Source organism: Rattus norvegicus, chromosome 3 (genome assembly GCF_021556685.1).
Source record: "Rattus norvegicus strain SHRSP/BbbUtx chromosome 3, alternate assembly SHRSP_T2T, whole genome shotgun sequence".
NCBI classification, from domain to species: Eukaryota; Metazoa; Chordata; class Mammalia; order Rodentia; family Muridae; genus Rattus; species Rattus norvegicus.
In genome coordinates this window covers 61133528-61153126 of record NC_141536.1, presented here as the reverse complement: position 1 = coordinate 61153126, position 19599 = coordinate 61133528, and the positions used below count along the sequence as shown (strand labels likewise).

General features: G+C 41.3%; 1 protein-coding gene across 3 annotated transcripts in view; it reads left to right on the top strand.

Annotated features, from left to right (window-relative positions):
* Positions 1–19599, top strand: part of Ccdc141 (coiled-coil domain containing 141) — a 160229-nt gene that overhangs the window by 138350 nt on the left and 2280 nt on the right. For 2 of the 3 annotated variants that reach the window (XM_087651716.1, NM_001430394.1), the window contains 6 exon segments: positions 835–975; positions 2346–2540; positions 3999–4182; positions 8380–8492; positions 11972–12088; positions 16662–17512. In XM_087651716.1, the coding sequence (XP_087507842.1) occupies positions 835–975; positions 2346–2540; positions 3999–4182; positions 8380–8492; positions 11972–12088; positions 16662–17512 (1601 nt within the window). 3 annotated transcript variants of the gene reach the window in all.

The following is a 19599-nucleotide window of genomic DNA, read 5'->3' as shown; positions in this document are numbered from 1 at the left end:
ATATAATCTTAGGTTTATGTTTTCTTTGTGCTCCCTTTTGCTGATAATATAAAGTGAGAGTTGCCTGGAAGGGTACTTAGCCCTCATGCATATGTAGAAGCAACAGAAAGTGGAATGTCTAAAAGTACCAGGTTGCTTAGACTTTTAGTGCACTGGTAAAGATGAACTGTTTGTAAGACCTTCATAATATGACCTGCCTGGACCAATCAGCATTGCCCTCAGTGGCAGTGACTCTGGCTTTGGGTTTTTTAATTTGTTTGTTTGTATTTTCAGAGTTAATAGTCTACATTTAAGAAGTAAAGCTATCTAAATTTTGCTTGTGTGAATAACTTTAGCTGGATAAATAAAATTCATTTCTCACTAAATCTCACATACTGTACTAAATATTCTAACCATCAAATCTCTCACTGACCTCTTCATCATGAAGCTCCTTGGAGCCTTAATAATTTTTTTATACATAATGACTGTGAGAGAGTACTGTGACATGGAAAGATCTGAGACAGTAGTAGCCTGCGTAAAATAGAACGAGTGTCAACATTTATACCAAAGATACAAATAAGAAAATTCGAGTTGGCAAAAGTTTATGTTCAAGATGTTAGACACTTTCTTGTTTAGCAACCAATGAGATGGCTGTACTCAATTAAAAATCATACACCAGAAATTACTCTCATCGAAGGATGGGTGTCCACCTAAAGATTTGGCTTTGACTGAAATTATTCTGAACACATTTTTAAGATGATGAATTTGAAAATGTTTAGCTATTTTGATTCATACAAATGAATATTGACTTTCTAATTTTAAGGGGATGATAATTTTATGTTTATTAAATTATAGCTCAAAGAGTCATTCAAAGATATAAAAAAGAAATTCAACAATCTGAAGTTTAATTACTCTAAGAAAAATGAGAAATCTCGAAACTTAAAGACTCTTCAATATCAAATCCAACAAGTGGAAACATATGCTGACAAAATTCAGGTAATGAGAAAGTAGTGTGTGTGTGTGTGTGTGTGTGTGTGTGTGTATGTGTGTGTGCATGTGTGTGCACACATGTGTATATGTGTGTGCGTGCACGTGTATGTGTGCATGCACATGTATGTGTGTACACATGTGTGTGTTTGTGTGTGCACGTGTCCACGTGTGCATGTGTGCATGCACATGTGTGTATGTGTGTGTATGCACGCACATATGTATGCATGTGAATGTGTATATGTGTAATTTCTATAATTAGTGCAAAATAATTGCAGTCCAGGCATAACTATTTTACAGAAATAGTTCTCGACATGAGAAGAGTAGTTTTCTAATTTTATAAAAATTTGACTTCTTGTAGGAAATGATGATTTATCTCATTTTCCCTTTAAAAACAACAGCATTAGTCTCTATAATTCAGAGTTGGCTTTCCTGGAAAGGTTTTGGTTATTTGCTTGGTATCCAGTCATGCGATGCTGATTTTAAACAGATGGACAGGAGAGTGTTCATAGAGTAATACATGGCAGCATTCTACCCAGAGAACAGTTTTTATTGCATGCCATCAAGCACAGTGCCATTCTGAAAGCTCTCTAGCTTACTCACTTTTCAAATTTCTTGCTGACACATAAAAACAAAAGAAATGTGCGTACTCTGGGGGGTACCATGTATATTTTAGAGCATGTGAATGTTGTGTATCATTTAAACCAGGTGAGAACTATCTCTACAAATGCTCATTTGTTTATTCCAAAAACATTCCAGTCCCCTGCATTTGACTATCGCCGTGACCACCAGCATGTGTGCTTGCCCTGGCTGGCTGCAGGAATACATCAGAGCTTCTGGCTTCATGTCTGTAACCTAGCACCAATGATGCATGTTGAGATGTATGTGCTGAGTTAGCACTGGAATAGTTTCTGCCAAACACACAGGTCTGTGTGTTTCCATGCTTCTTATCACTTTTTCATGCATGCGTACACATGTCTCTCTCATGCCCCCTACCCTCTTTCCTTCCTTGTCCCCGCTCATGCCCAGAGTGTCTACCATAGATTCCAGAGATCCCAATAACTACACACACACACACACACACACACACACACACACACACACACACACATGCACACACAAACACATAAACACGCACACACACATAGACACACACACACGATCTAGATGATCTAGGTTATGTAGGCTTTTTATAAATACTGACTGGATAAAATATCTTGGAGAAAACCTATTTTTCCAAAGTACATTTACAGTGATTATAATTTTAAGATATCAAAATGGCGGAGGCAACAAGTTTTCTCAAGTTATTCTGTCTTGCCACTAGCATCATACATAATATACAATTTCCTGTTAAAAACCTTCTTTACCCCCACATATAGGCTTTAAGGAAGAAAATGGAAAAGGTTAATAAAAAGACATCCGATTCAGTCTTAAGTTATCCAAGTAATAAAGCTAACACCCTTGTGGAAGCCATGGAGGATTTGAAAAAGCACGTCGATGACTTTGACAAAGTTGTGACAGATTATAAGATGAATTTGGACCTGACTGAGCATCTCCAGGAAGTAATAGAAGAGGTATTTTCTTCTTGTTGTAATTCTATTCTTGCCATAACATTGCTTCAGAAAGTACATTGTCCTGAGCATGGCGTGGTCCCAGTAGCTGGAGGCAGAGGGGAGTTTGCAAGCTCAGGTACAGTTTAGCCTCTATAGTAAGACACCGTTTCAGGAAAAAAAATCTTGCTTCTTTTAGACAATAAATGCAGTGTTGGTTATGCTCTCATGACAGCCCTGGTCATGTTTCTCTTTGTTATTGATTTAAGGAAATTCCTTGAAGTTGAACTGTCAGGTCAGAGGCGATGGACGGCACAAGGCTTTTGTTTTTCTGCACTTGTCCAGTGGCTCTTGAGAAAGCGCTGGTTAATTTACTCCTCCCAGTACCATAAGAGTTTCCATTTTCTTCATAACCTCTATTCAAACTGTCTAACCCCTGCTATCACAGCCACTGGTAGAAAGCTGTTTCAATACTCAAGCAGTATACTTAATGTCACAACATTTGAAAGCACTTCAGAATAACCGGAGACGGGGAAATCTCAGGTGCTCCACTACTGGTCTTGTAACCTTTGTTACTGCAAGGGTATGGTGGTACTCCACCTAAACTACAGGATCAGGTCGTTGCCTCACATTTTATATCAGAGAAACAACACCCGAGAGCCTTGTGTGTTCTTTGTCGCCTATTCTGACATACAGACTCTCTTTACAGTTAATACAGTTGAGTGTTTGGACTTAACCCCACATTATGAATGATTATTCTGTGAAACATGATGTAACAGGGTTGCTGAAGCACCTTGGCACTTACTTAATGCTAGCTTTTCAGAGTCCTGTTCTGCTATTTTTTTTTTACCCAGCACAAATGCCTCTGGCCTGGGGCAGACATTCCTCCTGTCGCGGTTATTATTTTTTTTTTTAGAGAAAAATTCTTCATACCTCCACTGTGCTTCAAAATAATGCCTAGGTTTATTTCCTGAAGGTAGAATTCTATTCTTTGGGTGATACTTCCTTGATCCGTATCTAAATTTCATCCTTAAAAGAAAATATATCATTAGAATATTGCTAAGAAAAATTTTCCTTGTGGATTACTAGCACTGTTTGTTGATTACACTACATTTTGAGTGTTGCCCACCCAGTGTCTTTATTCTTTTTAGAGAGCAGATGGTTTTGCTGCTTGCTCTTAAAAGTGTACAATGGTGTCTTAAGAACTGTATTTTAGATAAATCTAGGAAGGCAAGAGAATCAAAGCTGTTTCTATACTTTTGCCTTCTAAATTTTCTTGTGTGTATTCTAAAATATGTGCCCTGGTACATGCGAAAATAGATATGACTGTGTGCTGATATTTTCTTTAACATGACTTGGAAAGTTTAAAGACTACATGAGCATGAAGTTTGAGAAAAATCAAGATCTGAAGCATCCTTGGTGCGCGTGAAGAACTTCAGAAGGACAGGTCTCTTTACTCTGTTTTCTTCCGTTTGAATCTAGTGTAACTTTTGGTATGAGGATGCTAGTGCCACTGTGGTAAGAGTTGGGAAGTATTCCATGGAGTGCCAAACAAGGGAAGCTGTAGACATCCTCCACAGGCAGTTCCAGAAGTTTGTTACTCCCTCAGTGCCCCAGCAAGAAGAAAGGATTCAGGAGGTCGTCAGCCTTGCTCAACGACTATATGGTGAGCATCTGTGTGACAGTGATTTGCCACTGAACAAATCTATTCTGAACCTGATCCAGCAGGAAGCAGATCAAAGCCCTCCCTATCCCCACCTAGGCTGAGAAAAGTCTCAGGCTCTCTTCTACATCTAGCAAAAGTAAACAGTAGGGAATAGCTTCCCTACTGTTCTCCCCACAGCAGGAGATGAAGCCTGGTTTTAAACTCTGTGGTATTAGCCCTCCTTCCCTATTCGCTTTGTGGTCTATCCTTTCTATTCTCAGAACCAGGACCACACTCTATAGACACAGAGTATAATGTCCCCTAAGTGAGCATACAAAGATTCTGTGACGCTGGTACAAAGCTTCCCCTAGGGTTTTCGGTCCTCTTGTTCCCATGAAATTAGATTTGTGGACTTGAGAAATGACTAGAGAACTCTCCCTAAACACACAAGAGAACTTGTCGCCAGAACTCTGTTGCCTCATGGCTTTCTTCTCCTACATTATGAGCAGAGAGTAGAAGAAACTTCTTCATAAAATAAGTCCCTTGGTGGCAACAATGCTAAGAGAGCAGTTCCACGGAGTCTCTGATGGGACTCCTCTGAAGCGAGATCCCCAGGGACCAGGCCAAGGCAGCCCAGAGCAAGACATTAGAAGGTTGTTCAGAAAGCATCCTCTGGCTTCCCAGAGCTGCTCCAGGCAGACGTTCAGTCTGCAGTATGTTGCCCTACTCCCAGACAGACGCAAAATGCCTAGCAGGATGCACTGCACTGCCTAATGGGCAATTCTTGAGAACAAATTGTTTATTATTTTCCAAAGGAAACATAGTAGCAATACACAAACACTAAAATATTAGCTGGAAAGCTAATGAGAAGAAACAGATGTCTCTCTCTCTCTTTCTCTCTCTCTCTCTCTCTCTCTCTCTCTCTCTCTCTCTCTCTCTCTTGCTGTTATGTAAGCGCTCTAAGGGGAAGTCTGAAGGGCATCACTTGCACTGCAGATGTCTGTTTCTATTTCATACCTGATAGTATAGACACTCCTTTGTCTGTTTTCCGTGCTACCAAGGAAAAGAATATAATACGCTGTATTACAAACAGGGCCTGTTCAATGTCAAGACAAGGTAAGTACTTACAAAGACCCTATAAAGGTTACAATTTTCTATACTTAGCAGAGTTCTGTGTCCTGTCTTTTGGGTATTCTGACTCTAATTACTAACTGGTATATGCATTCTTTAGTCATTGTTTGGATTACCCCCATTGGAATGTAATCTCCATGAAACACAAAGCCTGGCCTGTTAACTTGAGCATCATAGTATATACTAAAGGCTCAATAACTGTTGCAGGAATAAAGGAATAATTGAACACTATGATTGAAAATATGAATTCTATGAGTTTTCACACACTTATTATGGACTCTGCAACCTTGTGAAATATTTTATTTATTTTATGCCTCTCTCTCTCTCTCTCTCTCTCTCTCTCTCTCTCTCTCTCTCTCTCTGTGTATGTGTGTGTGTGTGTGTGTGTGTGTGTGTGTGTAGATTACAGACCATTTAGAGGTCAGAGGACAAACTGCAGAATTAGCTCTTTCCTTCCACCCATGTGAGTCCTGGGAATTGAACCCGGGTCACTAGGCTTTGGCAGCAAGCACCTTAATTCACTGAGACATCCCAACAGACCACGGGGCTATACGTCTTTCCACCTGCATTACACAGTCACTCTGGGGATATGAAATAAGGTTGTGCAGACAAACATCACTGAACCCTGAACACTAAGATTTTGCGTTTATTTTGGGTGGGGTAGAGAGATAGACGCCGCAGTGACTGCATGGAGGTCAGAGGACCACCTGTGGGAGGCAGTCCTCTCACAACACCATGTCGAGCTCAGTGCCCTAACACAGGTCACCAAGCTTGAAAGCAAGTGCCTGTCCCTGCTCAGCTGTTTGAGCAGTCAGAATCCGAACTTTTAATGCAGATAAATTTATCTCAGACATTAATGGTGAGTGCCTGCTATGCCTACTAGGCCTCAGGACGTATCTGCACTGTTTATGAATAACTAAGAAGATACTGCTCCTACAGCCAAGAAACATGACTAGGCCTAGAAGTCACCGCATTGCAAACGCTCGTCTTTTGTTGTATGTGTGACTTTTAGCTTCTGTTACTGGTGTTCGGGATTGAATTTGGGGCCTGTCATGGTTAGTTTTGTCAGTTTAACACAAACCTAGACATGCTTGGCAAGAGGAAATCTCAGTAATAATTGCCTCTGTTGGATTGGCCCGTAGGCATGTCTGTGGGACATTTTTGCTGATTGACGTGAGGATGCCCACCGTGGGTGGTGCCATTCCTGAGCAGGCGAGGCTGAGTTATATAAGAAAAGTGATGGAGCAAGCTAAGCATGGAAGCTTATCAGCGACATTCCTTTATGGTCTCTGATTCAGTTCCTGTCTTGAGTTCTTCCCTTGGCTTCTCTCGATGATGGATTGTAAACAATAAGCTAAAATAGATCGTTTCCTCCTCAGGTTGCCTTTGGTTAATATCTCCCCAAAGCTACAGTAAGAGAACCAGGACAGGGACTCACAGGTATTAAATAAGCACTTGGTTCCTTTTACATCCATGGCCCAGAATAAGAAGTGAGTGTTTCCAGCTATCACTGGCTTTCAGATTGGTCTTGAGGGGACATGCCTATGTGGTTTTTTGGTTGCCTGGGTTCTTTTGGATTCAGACCCCTCATCAAATGTGAACCAGAGGCCAACCTTGTCTCCCACTCTGCACAGCGACAGTGCCTCAGTGAGTTGTCCCATGTCTCACTCTGCAGAGCCTTTTTCTCTGAGACACTCCCACATACCTGCTTGCTTTTATTCCCTGGATTTTCAGTCTCAGTGGAAAACCCCCACTCAGATCCACATTCCTTGTGTTTTCTCCTAGTAGTTTTAACATTCCAGGTCTTGCAATGGATTCTTCAATCCATTTCAAATTGATTTTTCTAACTCATAACCTGGGGAAAGATGTTAGTCGAGGCCCATTCCTCTACTATATAAGATAGATGATAGATAGATAGATAGATAGATAGATAGATAGATAGATAGATATGATATGATATGATATGATATGATATGATAAATATAGAGATGATAGAGAGACAAAGAGAGTACGGATAGAGATAGAGAGATGCGGGAGATAAAGATATGTAGGAATTTTTGAGCATAGATTTACTGTCTCATCTTGGCCTTGAATTAAAATATTTCAGAGAATTAAAATTACACACATCTGTGGCAGACAGGTTCAAACCAGATGATGGAGGGCCTTGAATGCCATCCTGGGAAATGTATGCTCTCCAAGTGGTGGAGCATTTCTGAATGCCCTGGATAGGAAACTGTGATCAGCCCTGTGTCTTAAAGGCACTAGTGTAGTGTCATTATTTAGGCTTCATACAAGTGGCAGTGGTGCAGCAAATGCACTCCTTATTTTAGAACTCCTGGGTTAGCGAGTTTCCACTACTGTCTAGCTGGCTCAGAGTTTCAGAGCTGTCATTCCATGCTTGGCTTGTTCTACTTCTTTGGGTTGGGTTAGGTATAATGTTTGGCAACAAGAATGTGAAGCAGAAAAGGCTTCTCTCACTTTACAGCATCCAGAAAACAGGAAGTGACAAAGGAAAGCCTTATAAGATATTTCTTCCAAGGCAGCTCATTTCCTCTGATCCTCCCCACTTTCCACAGGATCTGCTACCTCTCAATGGTCAATTCAGTTACTAACTGATCAACAAATGAGTCCATTGATTCTGTCAGATGTCACCGGATCCTTTCCACAAAAAGAAAAATGTTCCGTCTCTGAGCATAGCATTGAGGACCAAGCCTTCAACATGCAAGGCTGACATTGATATTTCCTAATCAACCCACAAGCTGGACATGGTGATGGTGCACACCTATAATGCCAGAATTGAGGAAATTAAGATTATATATATTATATATATATATATTAATTTAAGACCATGTCTCACCTTCATCCTCCCCACCCCACAACCCCATATCCAAATATATCTAAACGATAGCACTTGGCTTTTAAAAGTGCCTGCATTCACTGAGTTCTGTTCAGTGTGTGCTTGCTAGAAGATTGTTATCCACCAGCATTTACAAAAGACACATAGGAGATGAATTAGCATCCAGTTTTTTTTCTATTTTCTCATTAAGAATTCCCTTTACATTTGGGCTTATCTTTGCTTCTTCCCAGGTTTGGAAGAGGGGCAGAAATACGCTGAGAAAATCGTCACAAGACACAAGGAGATTCTTGAATCTATTACTGAATTATGTGGGTCTCTCGTGGAACTTAAAGAAAAACTGATGGTAATTTCCTCTTTCTAGAATATGCATTATCAAGTGATATAAATGAAAATGTGTTAATCAAATGTCTTCTGGTACAGGGATGTTCTGCTACACGTTCTCAAGAGACACAATGTGCACGTTTGTCCCACAGCATTCTAACATAATTATCTAGGGGGTTGTGATAAATAATCCTGTTTCTTTCCCATCACTCCAGAGAAAAATGTTGCTGGGAATGAGGGCTAAACACAATTAAGGTGTCTCGCTTACATTTCCATGGGTCGTATCCCAGACGATAAATGGTGTGCTGTTAAAACCAAAGTTTATATTAAGGAGTCTCGTGTTTATATTAATAAACAATAGAGGTGATAGTTTTCTTCCTCCAGATTATGGCACCAAAGAAAATAACACTAATGTTGAGGTACTGTTTTTGTTGAGCATTTAGTACTAAGGAAGTAGTAAGCTAACCATCCCAACCTTCATGGAATTAAAATAATATGATACGTAAAAAGAGGGTAAATACTTATGATGGCTATGATGGACAGACACCAACTAATGGAAAAATGCTGTTGTGCTCTGAAATGTTTTGATTGATGCTGCTTTGACAACTGAACGAGGTGAGCTGGTTTAGGGTAATAGCTATGTCACCAAGAATGTAGGTTTTACATGAGAACTCAGTATGGTAATAGCCACGTTACCAAGCATGTAGGCTCTACATCAGAACATAGTAGGGTAATAACTGTGTCACCAAGAGGGTAGGTTCTACATCAGAACTCAGTTGTCTTGGAATACCCTTGAGTTACAACTTGGGTAAATCGTTTAATCTCTATGGGACTAGATTTTCTAAGCCCCTAAATGGACACCACAGTGGCCCCAAGGCTTGGCTGGGAAACTATTCACTGTTACTGGGTGTATCATTGCTGTGGTTCATGCCTACTAGTGAACTTACAGTTCTGGTAGAGTTATATATTCCATGGCAAAGAGTTTTATGATTTTTCCATGTCATAAACTTGAGCGTTGATTCAATTTAGGTAATCTGGAGGAATGTTAACTCAGCAGTTGCATAACCAAGTCACAGTTCCCTTCTGTGAAGCATCGAGATTTGTCAACTTATTTTCTTTCCACCATTATTTTTCATCGCACTTTAGTGAACGTCTTTGTGCTTGGATTTTTCATGCTTTTGCTGTATTCTGTATTATGGACACATACATTCTCCAACATGGATTTCAAAATTTAATTGAAATTCTACTGTTTCTAATATATATCCAAAATGACTTTTTTATAAATATTTAACAATTGCTAAAACACTGGTAAGGTGTGATCAAGTTACAGATCTTACATTATCTTTGTGAACATTCTACCTCTACTTCAAACCATTCTCCATTACACACATGTGTAAGTTGAAAATCCTTCTTTCTCTGACCGTGCGGGCCACCATCTACAGTACCCTCCTTTGTATTGTGCATCTTCAGCTTAGTAAAATCTTGTCTTTCCAAATGCTATTCCTTGCCATCCTTCATTTCCATGGCTCTGACCTTGGAAGAGCTGTTTCTGTAACCTCTGTAACCTGCCTCTAATCTCTCGTTTTCTATGCCTTGGATACTCCCTTCAGTTAGGATTATATTCCTGTTTTGTGTTTCCATTCTGGTATACAGATACTCTTCATCCTACTTGTAAGTCTCTTGATTCTATATCTTGTTTGATTCCTCTTCCTAAATATTGCTGGGCTCCTGTCCTTTTATGTTAAAAGCCCTTGGCTACACAACCTGTCTATGGTTTTGTTGCCTTTCACCTTCTCCATTGCTTCTTCATTTATTGCAGGTTCCTGTCTCACCTTCCTTAGTGTTTCTAGTACTAGACTTTTACTGCAAACACATGACCCTCTGGTTATCCAAATCTTACCCATACTGAAAGTTAAATAGAAATATCCCCTTCTCTACACAAGTCTTCCCTATTCCTCCCTTGCTACTCACCCGTAACACTTGTGCTCTTTCTCTTCTGCCTTAGTCTGTTTCAGCTGCTCTGTCAAATACTATTCACCTGGTGGTGCATAGGCAACAAAAATGTGTTCCTCACCACTCCAGAGGTTAGTAAGTCTGACGTCAAGACGAAGGCGGTTTAACCATTGGGGATTCTGCTTCCCTATAGTCACCTCATTCCAAATTTATGCAGTCTGAGGGCAAAGGGACTCTTAAATCTCTTTTACAAAGTCACTAATGCATTTCTGAGGGTCCCAACCCTTCTTACGTGGGAGCTATTAAAAAGATATGCACAAAATGTAAAGGATAAAATAGTGATAAAAAAATCCACTGCTGTTTGTGTACCAGTTTGACACTTTTGCATACTTATTAAGGCTCCAAGGAACCTCAAGATGGAGATAATATCTTCTTTGTTTGATATTTTCTGTTTTCCGGTGTTGTCTGTTTATGACAGAGTCTCACTATAAAACCCTTGGCTGTCTTGGAACTCACCATGTTGACTAAGCTGACCTCAAACTCAGAGATCCAAGTGCTTCTGCCTCCTTAGGCTGGGGACTAAAAGCGTGTTCTATGAGTGTTGCTTTCCTTCTTCCAGAAGGAAGATATGGGTCCAAAGAGATTAGAAGTCCCTGAGTCTTCACAGTCACTGCGAGTAGATCTGGAATTTGAAGTTACATCTAATTTAACACCTAGAATTCTTTCCACAACAGCTGTCAATGTGCTTTAGATTCCAAGTGTGAATCAGTGCTGAGTGGCTCATCTAGTAATACAAACCAGTTTCATTTTAGAGTAGAGATTCAAAGCTGAATTTCCCCAGTAGGTTATCCCCACATGCTCTGAGCAAGTGTATGTGCACTTTGGGGAGTGTGCCTGTCTCCATAACACAGGACAATCTTCTACTATTAGGCAAACATTGTTTATAAACCGTGTGCTCCTTCACTTAGGGCACCTGTGCCTCCATTTCTCCTCACATACACTTGGCCCTTGTACTGCCCCCTGCCGGTTTGTAAAGCCCCACTACCTCTGTGACTAAAGCTGAGCCTCATAAAATGCAGGAAGAAGTAATACTCACAGGAGATAGCCTGTGTTTCCCACTGTTCTGTTTCCTTCCTCTTTTTCAATATTCTTCCAGTTTGCTTGTGTGGATTCTCGGGCTCTCTTCTTTATTCTCCTCCAGAGACCTCGTCAGCTCTTCCTCCTGGATGCTCTTCAGCTTCCTAATGGCTTAACCTGTCCTACACAGTGATTCCCATCTCCAGAGAGTGTGCTTGTAGGAGCATCCTATGGTAACAGTCACTTCATCCTTCCCAGGGTCTTTGAACAGTTGGTTTTACTGGCAAAGAGCTTTACCAAAGGGCTGAGCAAGAGGAGAGTTGGGAGCTTGAAGGGAGAACATTGGTCTCTTGTGGAATGCATTTACTGAAAAGTTGCTGTTGGCTTATTTTTTTTTTCTGAGTGGTTAGCATATGGCATTATTTCTCCAACTTTCCTGGCTCTCAGTCTCATTAAACTTGCTTTGTACAGCAGGGAGATGTTCCAAAGGTGAATTCAAATTTGGAAGATTTCCACGGCAATTCCATTGATCTGCTAAAGGAGCCAGGGAGGGATGAGCAGACAACATTCAGTGAAGAAAGGAGTGAGGTAATGAAAGTATTTAGCTTCAGCTCCGTGTTACTTCGCCTTTGCAATTTGTCATTGTTTATTTAAAAAAAAAAGAATCGGTTGTGTCTCACCCATCAAATCGTTTGTAAATATAAACTCTGTGTGAGTTTTCTCATCCCTACCATGCTAGCTACTGTTACTTGGGCATTCTCTCTCAGGTTTCTCTGTGTATCCTCTCTACTGAATCCTACAGTGATAAGCATTTCATAGACATGTTAGCCTAGGCTGGCTCTACTCTCCCATCTCATGCTCCAGTGCCCTTTTATAGTCAATCTGACTTCATTTTATTTGAATATCTGTTAGATCATTACCAAAAAGGGAAGTTTTAAAATTGTTTTACACTACCCATTAGTACAAAAAAACCAGGTTCCATATTTTCCCCTAAACTCCAACACTTAAAGGATATCTTTAAGTGCCTGTAGTAAGGCACTGAATTCAGTTGAGATATAAATACTGTTTAAACAAATGTTTAAACCTCTTATCACATACATGTAGATTAAAACAACTAACTAGGGGACTACAGATACTCACGAATACAAATGCATCATGCTTTCAAATGTCTTGTCTAAGTGGCCACACCCTTCTGGGCCTTCCCTGTGAATATATGCTTTATTTGTAGCTTCTAGATTATAGTTATGCTTTTTTCTTTGTCGATGTACTTGTTTCTAGTTTTATTCTTCTGGATGAACAGCAGACCAAACATGATCCTAGCGGCCTCCAAATTAACAAATTATACTTCTCTGATAAAAGAGTTACACACGCACACACACACACACACACACACACACACACACACTCACTCACACTATTTGTAAGTTATTTCATGAGCCAAGATTTCTTGCAGTGAGTACAGTTCCTCTGGATTCTTTACAGGTCTTTATTCCACAGATTGAATCTGTGTCAGAGTTCAGAGCAATCACACAGCTCCTAGGCAGCATTAATACCATTAAGCAAGCTCCTTTCTTGAGTGGTACAATTTGGAGCCATTTACACCTGGGTACTTAGAGTACCAAAAAAGCTGGCTAGCCTTAGTCATCTGTCTGACTTCAATCTCCTGTCGAATGGTCATTAGTTATTCTTATCCAAGTCAGGGTGTCTCGTCTGCAACATTTCTGGCATTTTACCCAGAGAAAGAACTTCTGTAGGGGGAGAGAAGGTCTTATGTATCATAAAATATGTAACAGCCTTGCGCTCCTTCTGTGAGCCCTCCTTGTTACTCAGCCTGCCAGGGTATGTGGACTGTGGTATGAATATCCTTTAATCTACAGCTAATGTCCGTGTATGAGTACGTACCACGTTTGTCTTTCTGGATCTGCGTTACCTCATTGGGGATGATTTTTTTTTCTAGTTCCATCCACTTGCCTGCAAGTTTCATACCATTATTGTTAACAGCTGAGCAATGTGCAGAGTCCCTTACTGTTTCCTGCCCGATCTTCACAGCACTGCTGTCTGCCCAAGCTGGACTAGAAAAAAGATGTCAGTGGGCATAGCCAATATCCCACTGGGGAGCAGTATCATCCCTTACCCATGTACAAAGACGAACGGTTCAAATGATAAAGAATAGCATTAGATACACCGCAGTTCGAAATCTACAATTTTAAATATTTTTTTTTGATTTGTGACAATAGCATTATTTTTTTAGCTCTATATATTTTCCTATGTTATGTATTAGGCACATTTGATAAAGACCCGGAAACAAAAATCACTGCTGCTAAAGCAACCGCACGTCTTTTATACCTAGTTAAAAAGGTTTTTTATCTCGCTTTTATCTATTTTCTATTAAAAGGAACAGATGCCTCTAAATACAACAGATGCAACTTATTCTCATTGACAAGTGACTTTTATTTTAAAACAAATTAAAAGCCACACTAGATCATCAGCTCTTCAGAATGAAAGTGAAGGTCCCCAATTATAGCTGTCAAGAGTTCTCACTGACATCATTTCCCACCCAGTCTGCTGCCGTTGGTACAGACAGCATAATGAATGGGCAGCAGCGTGCTTCATTTTCAGGCAGCTCAATCACGCTTACCCTCTTATGGTCTCTATTATTTACGTATAGGTCAGATGTAATGATTCTCCAAAACCTCCAACGGGCAAATTATAGGAAGCCCCAGGTAGAAGCTTAGGATCACACTGCACTCAGTCCTGATACTCTTAAATGCTGTGAATCTTCCTCCAAAAATTATTTGAGCTGGGAAAAAAATGCCAGTTCTACAGAATGATTATAAGAAGAGATTTATGACAGGGACTTTCTCCTAGAGATGCTGAAGCCCTTCTCAATTATCCTGACCCCCAGACGGGGTAGAAGGCATCAATCACACCAGAGTAACTCACATAGATAGCACGGGCACGAGATTAGTACTGGTGTTTTATCCCCAGGCTGGGTGCTGAAGCTAAAGCCGTAACGATATCCAAAAATTCCCAAGGTTAAATGGGGGCACAGAGTATTAAAGGACTTGGCTAAAGCATGGAACCACTTGGTAGCTGATGAGGGATTTGGATGCCAGCACTGAGAGGTATAGAATTTAGAGCTAGGAGGTATTTACCAATCATCTGATGAAATCTCATGTGAGAATTGAAGAAACTGAGACAAAGGGGCATTAAATAGTCACCCCCTCCAAAATGACAGAAACTAATACCAGAGGCAGGCAGGTAGCCTGGTCCTTTGGGTTTCAGTAAAATACCTTTTCCACGAGGGCCAAGAGGCTCTCCCAGGGACTGCGTCCTGAACGTGAGATGTTTGTAGTGATGCTGAGGATGCCCATGCTGACGCTTCCCTCTTCTGTCTAGCCTGCTGTGTGCAGGAGAATTAATAAACGGCAGAATGAGAGTGCTTCTCTCTTAGACAGTTCAGTGGAGTGTGTTTATCTGGCTTGGAGGATGGCCCCTGGTTCTTCTCTTCGGGTCATGGAACCAGTGTTAGACTTTGCAGATGCCTTGGAAAACTAGGAAGAGTGAGGTATTCTCTTTGCTTTTCTGCTCTCTTTCCTTACCATGCTATGCAGGTGCCCAGTGGTCTCTGGTCCCTTTTTATCAGTCCATGAGCCTTCCATGGGCCTTCTTCCCAAATGCCTTTATACATAAAGTCCTATGCCCAGTATTTTTATTTGCTGTCCACTAACCCCAGCAATCCTATTTATCCTAAGGTAAGAACACTGATATAGAGATATTTAGGAATGCAAAGTGTCTTGTGTTCCTTTACCTGTGTGATGTGCACGTCTCTCTATGCAATGCACTTTGAGGATCAACTGACCCTGAGTTAAGTCAATGGGTCTTCCAGATCTGGCCCTACTTACAGGCAGTGGTTAGAAACCCAATTGACTGTGTTCAGCTGTGGAAATTAAAGTTCACCAGTTATGCCAGACATATGAACCAGGGCAATGGGTGTGTAATTAATTAAAAAGTCAATTTATCATTAGGTATATAAATGGCCAGAGATTTTAGAGGAAGGGTACACCTAGAAGTACCACTATGGCCTGTGATGCCAGCTCTGAGGAGATGAGGCGGGAAGATCCCTAAGGCCTGCTGGTGACACACATCTGAAGGGATAATTAGTAGCCTGCATGTATCAGATAAAAATAAAACAACAACAATATCACGGGAGGAAGACAGCCAGTGTGTATGCCTGGCACCCAGATCTGCACATCAGTGAGTATGCACTCATACATAAACATATATGCTTGCTAGCACATTCCTAGCAAAAAAAAGAAAAAAGGAAAAAGAAACCACAAAGCTATCTACACCAGTTTAGATGGTGGGAAAAGGGCCTCAGCATGGAAGCAGACATCAGAGAAAGATTTATGAGAAACAGATTTAGAACAGGGTCCTGGTCAGCAAATCAGAGCGGAATTTCCTGTCTGATTTCCCAGAACTCATCAGAAAGATGCAAGTGTCTTATAGAAACAATGATCCCATGCTGGGAAAATTAGAAAAGATAGTCGCTACCTGTGCCTGCTTACATATACCTCCTTCATAAATGAAAAGTGTAGACATTTGGCTAACTGTACCTCCTTGAGCTTTGAAAGCAGTGATTGTAACATTTTAAAATGACTTGGAGGACCCCCTGCCCATTTCCATGTTGATAACAGAGGCAGAAGGACCAAGACCCAAATGAATGTGGTCAGAGAAAAATATTTACATAAAATGTATCTTATTTTGCTTGCTGAGATGACGGCTCTGTGGGTGACTCTTGGTTAGCATCAAAGGCATAATTTACTGTGCTTTCAGGAAATCACTTATTCAATAAACACACACGGAGTATCGCCCTCCTAAGATAACTGAAAAGAAATGGGAACCGAATAAGGTTTGTTTGGCCAGGGGAGAATTTTGCCTATGACTGTTAAGTAGTATTTCAAGTCACTTGACTATGCTTTGAATATTTTTGGTCATGGTCATGGGACCATTTCCAGTAGACATTTGGAGTTCAGGGACTCCTGCGCCTACTCCCTGAGGCTTACCTCAGCTTTTCATCTCACACTGAGTGTCATGTTAATGGGAGGCTGGGGGAAGAAGTGTATCCACCTAATGAAAACTTGGCTCTCCTCCTCTGAAGGGGCAGGCGCAGGGAGCAGATGTGTCGGCCATCAATGGAACAAGAGAAGATGGGCTTCCCGTGGGCTTGAGGCAGTCCTTTGACAAAGAGGACAGTGCCCAGGGTCTGACCCTGCCAGAAGACACGCTCTCCGGAGAAGACTCTGAGTGTATCTCCTCTGATGACATTTCTTTGCCTCCACTGCCAGTGACCCCCGAGTCCCCTCTGGCACCATCAGACATGGAGGTAGAAGAACCTGCCAGTTCTTCAGCCCTCGCCCTGCATATCAGCGGCTACAGGATGCGTACAGGGACAGGTGGTCTAGGGAAGGCCCCGGAGTCTGTTCTGCCCCCACCCACTGCTTTTACTGATGGGTACCATAATAAGAAAGACACATTTACAAGTCATTTTGAGAGGCCCTATCCACAGTTCAAAGCTGAACCCTTATTAACCTCCAGAGGGTCAGGAGAGATGAGTACCAAGTTGCACGTCAATGTGAAATGTCCAGCGCGCATGCCCCGTGAAGTGCACGACAAAGCTTTGCCGCCAAGCTCCCAGGCTCAGGAGATCTCGCTAGGAACGCAGGAGAAAGTGCATGCTGATTCTAACGTCACTAAAACCCAAGACAGGCTGCATGCTGCCCTTGATGTATCCCCTGGCCTCAGCTCTCAATCAGACACCAGCAGAAGCCATCAGAGGCAAGTGGGTCCCCAAGGAGACAGGAAAAACTCATCAGCAGAAAAAAGCGTGGTCAGCCTAGCTGGCCAGGCGCCTCATTTCTCCAGGCTGCTGTCCAATGTAACTGTCACGGAAGGTTCCCCGGTGACTTTGGAAGTCGAAGTAACAGGATTCCCAGAGCCTACACTGACATGGTGGGTAGCCTATAATGACAAGCCATAGACAGAAACAAATAACTGCTGAGAGGATCTCATTTTGTGTGGACTAACCTAGAGGTTCAGGGCTGGCTGACTAACCCTCAGGACACTCAACCCTGCATGACTCGATCTTACGGCACACCTCTGTTTTCATTTAACTAAAAGCTTTTTGGTGCCCTGGGAGGGGGGAGTAACCATCTAAAATAATGATTGGACGCCCCCCCCCCACACACACCCTCCAGAAGCTCCGGAAGTTGATTCTGTTTGGTTTTCTTTCCATTTAACATTCCTCATTTTTTAATAACCCGGTCTTGACATGCCAACCCTATTGTCTGCTTCTGCATTGGAATGGCATCGTCTTAGCATGACACCCTTCAGGGGATTAAGAAGCCTAAGACACCATAGACTTTTTCTTCCCCTTTTCACTCATTTCATCTTCCCGACAGAACCTCTGGCACCTTTGTGATATTTATTTTGCTAAGGTTCCTTTTAATGAATACCTTCAATATGAAGCATTGAACTAGTGCTATAGTCACTCCAGGAGCCTGAGAATAAGCTCCTTTCTTGGAAAGTGACGTAATAACCTGAGCCACGAACGGTATGACCTCACTCTAGAAACATGATTGTCTTTTCTTCTTTGTAAGAGTAAACCTTAAAGTCAAGGCTCTGAACCCCTTGCTGTGAATAGCAAAGTCGTGCTAGCCTTTTCCAAGGGGCTTGCTTCTAAACCTTCACAAAATTCTCATCCTTAAGCAACTTCGCTTGAGAGCAAACTAAGGAGAGACGGTGAGCTTTTACTGACAGGCTAAGATAAGTGTGCTGGATTTTCTTTATCAGGAATTTTCCTGAGAGTCGTTTTGGTTTTGCATGTCTCATCGATGGTACTTGACTTGTGAAGCAGATGCCTAAAGAATTTAGGAGCAGATTTTGGCACTCAAATAGTGCAAGAATCTGCACTTGTGTACGTGCAGATGTCAGCACTTTTTGTTTTGCTATTTTTGCAATTGCATGGTTTTTTTTTTTACAAATAAAAACTTTTGTATTTATGAATTCAACAGATATTTATTTCATAATTAAATACTAGTTTATCCCAAGGAAAGATATCATCTGAGGTGTTTCTTCTTTTTCTCCATACAAACAAACAGCTCCATTAGGGTTAGCACATCCCACTGAAGAACTGTGGTGTATGCATTGTTAGAGAACTACTGCAAATTGTGAAGCATCAAACCATTTGTCATCACATCTAGAGTTTTGCCTAGTGAACAGTTGACAGGCTAAACGAACATTGTGCATTCCCAGAACACTCTGAAGATGCAAAAAAAAAAAAAAATCAATTAGGTAACGGGGACAAAAATCAACTCTGGGAGCTGGACCAAGCATGAGGACCTGATTTCATATTAAAAGTTGGATACAGCGACAGGCACCTGTAATCTCAGTCCTAGGGTAGTAGAGGCAAGCTTAATTCGTGAGCTCTAGGTTTTGTGGGGAGACCTTGACTCAGACGATAAGATACAGAGCAGTAAAGGAGGACATCAGCATCTGGCCTTGACACACACGCATACATACATACACATATGCACATGCATCCATGCACATACACACACACCCACACAAATACATACATCCCAGACACATACAAAGAAAACTGACTTGGCTTTCTCATCAGTCCTTGTATAGAAGGATTTATAAACAGACGTAGAATATGAGAAATAAATTCTTTGCTGTCTCAGATGATCCAGGTAAGTATTTGTGCACATAGAGAAATTTTAGCAATAGGTAGTTAATATTCAAGATGCAATGTCACAAATACATTCTATAATGAGAAGTCATTGTCTCCTAATGAATTTAATTTCACCAATAAAGTGAGTTCCTAGCAGCAGGAGTGGTTGGTGTAAAGCCCCTTCTTTTTCATTGTGCATTTGTCCTGCTGGGAGACTCTGGCAAATTAACACTGAGAGCCAATCAGCCTTCTCCCATACCGATGCCAAATGGGAGTCAGGAGTCACGGGTGCTGCTAAAAGCTACAGAGAGGATGAAGTAGGCTGGATACGCAAGTGCCACTTCACACTCAAGCTAATTGTTGG